Source organism: Dipteris shenzhenensis, chromosome 4 (assembly GCF_047967505.1).
Source record: "Dipteris shenzhenensis isolate YYH24624 ecotype China chromosome 4, Dip_SZ_1.0, whole genome shotgun sequence".
Taxonomy (NCBI): Eukaryota; Viridiplantae; Streptophyta; class Polypodiopsida; order Gleicheniales; family Dipteridaceae; genus Dipteris; species Dipteris shenzhenensis.
Window position 1 is genome coordinate 3524913 of NC_141599.1, and position 6000 is coordinate 3530912.

A 6000-nucleotide genomic window follows, 5' to 3' on the forward strand; every position below is an offset into this window, starting at 1 on the left:
GGGGCTACGCCGTTGTTGCCAGGTTGGAGCGACAGTGCTACCACTCCCACTTCCAGGACCCGCGGACCAAGTCTCTCCTTTTTGATTCTTTGGTCCGCCCAGCAGGCATGTACGGTAGCCCGTGGTGGGGAGCTGACCTTCAGACTCAGAGTGGGCTTGAGTCGAGCGCCTACAGATACTGATGTTTGCTCGGATGATCCACAGCAAACCATCGGTACCACACCAGATCATTCTAGCAGAGTTCGGCGCCTCACCCCTACAGCTTGATGCGGCTTTCCAGGCTATCACTTATCTCCACAGAGTCAGGGATTTCAGCTCCTCCGCCGACGGTTGCCTCCGCCTACCTTGGCTAGCTATCCTCCTCTATGGCCTTATCCGTTGATGGGGACCAGCGATGCTGGTATAGTCGTCTTTCCAGTTGGTTCACCCGATTGGGCCTCGACTTAGACCGGTTGCCTCCTTTTCAGTACAGCCTTGATGCTCCACCATCTCCCCTCTCCCCCACTGACCAGGAGGTCAACCCGCTCATTCGAGCGGATCTGCTCCAGCTCCACACCTGGCGGACATGGTTTCTTCACTCCGAGCTTCCTGTGAAGCTCGACTTCTACGGCCGACAGTGCCTCCAGATCTCACAGGAGGGCTTCATCACACCTCTGGGTTACACACAGCTTCATCTACCACATGCGCTCTAGATCTCCCTCGGTCAGTTTAGGGTTTCGTCGCACCGATTACGGATCGAAAGCGGATGCGCAAAGGATATCCCACGAGAGGGCCGCCTTTGCCCACTTTGCGACTTGCAGGAGATCGAGTCGGAGGAGCACTTTGCTTTCAGATGTCCTATCTATTATGCCATTCGAGGCCGGTACCACTGTCTCTTCCGCGACGGATTCGGCCCCCTCCCACACATGCTATAGTTCCTGGATCAGCGATGCCTAGCCGCTTTCTTACATGAGATGACTCGCCACCGAGATACCTCTCTCTGAGCACGGCGACACGCGCAGCACACACAGCGTGAGAACACCTAGCGGCCCATCACTGATTTCTTCCAGTCACAGGATACCTCTCCTTAGTCTAGTTGGTGACGCGGACGTGAGTGAGAGCCAGAGCCATGACAGTTGCGCCAGCAGACAGACTCACACATCGGGTCCATGACATCTCGTCTCTGCTCTCCGCCCGTCCCACTGGGGTTACCGTTGCCCTCATCCACAGGGCCACCCGCCGCCCCCGACGACCGAGCTCGACTAGGCCGCGTGACGTCAGAGGCCAATCATCTATCGCAGGGTTTTTTCCGGCCTCCCATTTGACGGCCCCTCTATGATTGGTCTCTGACGATCACCACCTGCACATATATATTGTATCTCCCCCCTCTGTCCCATTTTTGGTGCCTCCCCCTTCTTTTTTGTATCATCTAGAGGTAGACACATATTTTTTGTATCAGGACTAGACACACACCGTCCTTCATAACCTCTTTTTTGTAGAAATGGTTGGCTGGCCCGTTTTGAGACCGCCACCGTTATGCTCATTGTATCAGTTATCTTTAGTCTCATAGACCTTCACGGTCTCCCGAAGACTTTAATAAACTTTCTTTCTTTCTCTAATTGTAGGCACACTAACACCAGGAACTGGAAAATTCAAAATGTCTTGTTTGATGCATATGTAGTACAGACAATATTATATGGAGTGGAAGTATGGGGAGGCAGTATTTCAGCCTCTACATGGAATGATATTGAGAAAATGCAAAAGGCTTTCTTACGGCGACACCTTGGTGTCAAACCCACTACTCCATACTCAGTACTTTTGTTGGAAATGGGAAGGAGGTCGATTGAATTTCATGCACTGATCAGAGTTATGCAATACCTAATAGAGGTGCAGGAAATGCAACCTGATAGGTTGCCTCATAAAGCATGGAATGCCAACACAAAGCTTCAAAAGAACCACAAAAGTAAGATCATCTGTACAAGATGGGCAACCGACATAAGAAAATGGTTCAGCAGATGGAAAGTGGAAGCATATTCGACCATGCCGCTTGAAAAGGTCACCATGCAAGAGTTTCAACTGTCTTTACTGAGCACTTTGCAAACTCATTGGGTGACAAGTGAAAAGAGGGTAAAGCTGGAATATTACCAAGACAACATAAATCCCACATGTTGGTCTACATACATGTCCATAGAGACTCATGCTCAGCCTTATATTAGCACACCTATCCCCCTTCTATATCGCAGACATAGCTAGGTTTCGTACTCACACATTTGCAATTGAGAAGGGAGCTTGGATGCATCAGCCCAAACATGCTAGAGTCTGTACCCTTTGTGACATGCAGATAGTTGAGACGGAGGCACATGTGGCTCTACAGTGCCCCCGATATGCATATATCAGGGAGGACTACCAGCAGATACTGGAGGACTCTGCTTAGCTGACATGAGTTCTCTCTATTGCCTCTCCGGTAGCATTGGGATCTTTTGTCACTCGTCTTTTTACCTGGCGTCAGGAACTCATAGACTCCTGACCCCTCTCCTTGAGGAGACTCTATTTTACATTGTATTGAGACGGGTCCCATGGGTCATTTTTGGTCCCCCGAGGATGTTAATAGACTCTACTTCTACTTCTACTGTAATGGTACCCTTTGGTCCGACCTAGGTGGCTTCTCAGAGACATACAGAGGCAGAGACATCATCTTCCACACTGAGACACATGAGAGCCTAGAAAGAGGGCTGCCCACAGTGACAGGGACTCTGATGTGTCTCTGTATAAAAGACTATGTCACGAACTGTGTAGGATTCCGAGAAGCTCCTTGGTTCTGAGTACCATTGCAGTTCCAAATGGTACAGGATAGGGCCTGTAAATTGTAAGTAGTTGTCCATCTCGAATCACCGCCCACTTCCCATCCTTGCGGGCCTGATCTCGTTGCTGTAGCAGAGTGTGCCTCTCCTCAATCTGTAGGGGGGTGAGATCCTCATCCATGGAGATCGATGAAGAGTAGCTTTGGAGCACAGGTGTGGTAAGGGCCAGATGAAGCAATGAAGGGTGGCTGGCTTAGGGGCAATGGTGTCAGTAATGAGGTGTACTCAGTTGAGGCACCATAAGCTGTCCCTAATGATGGTGCTGCTGTAAGGCCTGACCCCTCCATGGATGGGGTGGATAGTGAGAAAGAAGCTGCTGTCAACGATGGTGATGGTGATGTGAGGGTCGAGGATGGAGCTGATGTGGAGGTGGAAGTTGATGTAGGGGCTGATGTGGAGATTGCTTGCGTGGAAGCCCTGGTGGCTGCCTTTTGTGTGGCAGTGCTGTCCACCTATAGGCAATTCCGATTGCTGCGTTTGTTGACATCCTTAAGCGTGAGTTGTTGCCTTTGTTGTTTATCCTCTTTTTTGTTGTTGGGTCTCTCTCTTTCCTTATCTCCTTTGGCTCCCTTCGCCATTTCGGGGGTGGACTGAAGTGAGCTCCTTTTTTTAAATCCCAGTGGCAACACTTAAGTCCCAGGAGTGTACCACAGGTTTGTGGCTGCCCACAGTAGGGAGTGCCCACAGTAGCAGCCAGTGGGCAGGGGTCCTTGAGTCCAAGAAACCAGGGCTACACCCCCCTGCAGCAGCCCAGCCTAGTCGAGGGCCAGGAGGCCTAGTTGAGGCCCAAGAAAACAGGGCGATTTTCCCTGCAGCAGCCCATCAGTATTGTCGAAGGCCTTAGGCTGTCCTGCCACCACCGGCTTGGTTTCTTGGAGGCGCAGAAGTAGCCGGGGTACGGGACAGGTGTGTGCTGCTGGGGGTGGGCTAGGAGGTGCAGATGGCGAGGCAAAGGCTGAAGGAGCAGTGAGCTGTGGCAGGGGAGCAGAGCGGGGGGCTGGCAGAGCAGTATTTTCTAGCTATGTTGGTGGGGATAATATTGTGGTTAGTGCCTGCTATTTGTGCTGAATTTGGTTTTCAACCTTTTGGGTGACTGCCATGAGGTTAGAATGGCACCATTTGTTTCATTTTTAGAGGAGTTTGGGCATGTTCTTGGACTAATTTAAAGTTTTATAGGTTCTTCTTCTGTCTCCTTATCTCTAAAAGGATGGCCAAGCATCGTTGATGTTTTATGAATGAAAGCATGTTGCTAATCCCTCCAGGAAGAGACCATCCAGTGGGGGAGGCATCTGAAGATCCAATGGCACTCAGTTCCACCTTTTGTAAGTCACGTATGAGAATAACTTCATTTGGAGGGATAATCCCTACATTGTCTCAATCCTCAATACTATATGCAACTAAACCTTGAGCTGAGCGATGCAATTTGCAACACATATAACAAGTGTATTGACGATCTCCAGGCCTTTAAATCAAACCATCTTGTAGAGAAATTTATCCTTGAAACTGATAATCTGGTCCCTCTCTTGCAAGAGAGCCGAAACTGAATAAAATTTCCTTGATAGGCGCATGGTCAAGGGCATCCAGCTGTATGAATAGAATAACATTCATAAAAGATGAGACTCATGTGGATTGCGCGAATGACAATTTGTGCTGATAGTCAATGATACTGAGATGATTTCCATAGGTCACTGGTTTCATGTAATAATAATGTGGTTATGTGACATAAGTTGTGTCCTCTGAAGGGACAAGCTTATAGTTTAATTAATTCATTGCAGACATCTCAAATTTACAGCGATTAGTAATTATAAAAGGTTATATGAAGGTGACTTGATTTCTTTGTGATGATACTCAAGTTTCATCTTCCCTGCCATCAGACTGTGAAGCACAATGACGGCAATCCTCCCTCACTATCCGGATTATCTACCAAACCAGCACAGCTGCCACTGCACGATATGGGGATTACGAGTCCTCAACCACTGACTCCAAGGACTTTCAATCAGCAGCAAGACAGTAAAGTTGGAATTGTGTCTTCACCAGTAGACATTGCACAGCCAGGTGTTTTGAGAAGCAGAGTTATGCAAGCGTCACAATTGTTGGGAATCAGTTCAGGTAAAGCATTTGTTCCTCCCTTTCTTATTTGACTTGCACGAGTTTTAAAAGCATCAAAATCTAGCTTGGAAAGCTCTTCCCTCCTCCCTCATCTTTCATGTCATGAGCTATCTACAGGAGAAGTATATATCAACTCTCTGCAAGTGCAGCGCCACAAACACACGCACATATATACCTGATTCAAAGTGGTATTCATGGAGAATGGCCAAGTGTTACATGTAATCAAGAAATGACTGCTTTATGATTGGTCCTTTAAACGGCACTCTCAGAGTTTCTCATGTGTAGCAGCTACCCAAAGCTATTGCTTTTAATGTACACTGTAGAGAGCAGTTAAAGACCTACAATAACGGAAAATCAGGCTAGGAGAAATGTTTGTTAACATATGCTGGCATTTTTGGTGAGAAAGCGTATCATGTCAACATAAATTACATGATTACAGTGCCACCAAGTGGCATCCATATTCTGAGAAACGTCTTTAAAAGACCGTGTGGAGGTCTTAATTTATGTTAAGGAATCATAAGCAATTTCTTACACAGGAAGGTTCACAGTCAAGTATCTTGCAAGGATTTTCTTGGCCTTGGGCCTTTGCCCTATGGTAATGCTGCAAGTAAAGGGGTCATAAGTTCCGCTGTATTTTTCTTCCAGATTAAAATGGTACTCAAAGTACTGTGTTTGAACTTGTATCGATAATTGATAAAGACCTAAAGTTGGTTACTCGCTCCTTTTCTGTTTCATTACAAATTTTCAGAGTTCTGTATGGCATGTGTATCTTTTTAACGATCTTTTTCCCTTCACCATCCTCATCATCTTAAGAAAAATACGACCAACGGAACTGTAAATTGTCTGGGGACTTTTGGTTTGATATCACACAGATTTTGCAATGACGACTATGCAGGCAGCAAGCCTTGTTTTCCTAGAGCCATTCTAATCACACTTGGACTGATCAGGGAATTGGGATGGCAATGAGTAATGAGAAAAGGAGGAAACATAACAACCAAGGGCAGGCTTATTTCAGCAAACTTTACTCCCATCTATTCCACATCTGTCAATT

At 47.3% G+C, this 6000-nt stretch overlaps 1 protein-coding gene across 10 annotated transcripts in view; it reads left to right on the forward strand.

Moving 5' to 3' along the window:
• The window catches only part of LOC147902337 (uncharacterized), a 105284-nt gene extending 99542 nt beyond the window's left edge, over positions 1–5742 (forward strand). For 5 of the 10 annotated variants that reach the window (XM_087374251.1, XM_087374257.1, XM_087374256.1 and 2 more), the window contains 2 exons: positions 4715–4949; positions 5067–5741. In XM_087374251.1, coding sequence (XP_087230377.1) covers positions 4715–4949; positions 5067–5128 — 297 coding nt within the window. In that variant the 3' untranslated portion in view covers positions 5129–5741. Of the gene's footprint in view, positions 1–4714; positions 4950–5066 lie in introns of all 10 variants that reach the window. The other 5 variants (XM_087374260.1, XM_087374261.1, XM_087374259.1 and 2 more) reach the window with 2 other exon arrangements.
• Positions 5743–6000: the final 258 nt, after the last annotated feature.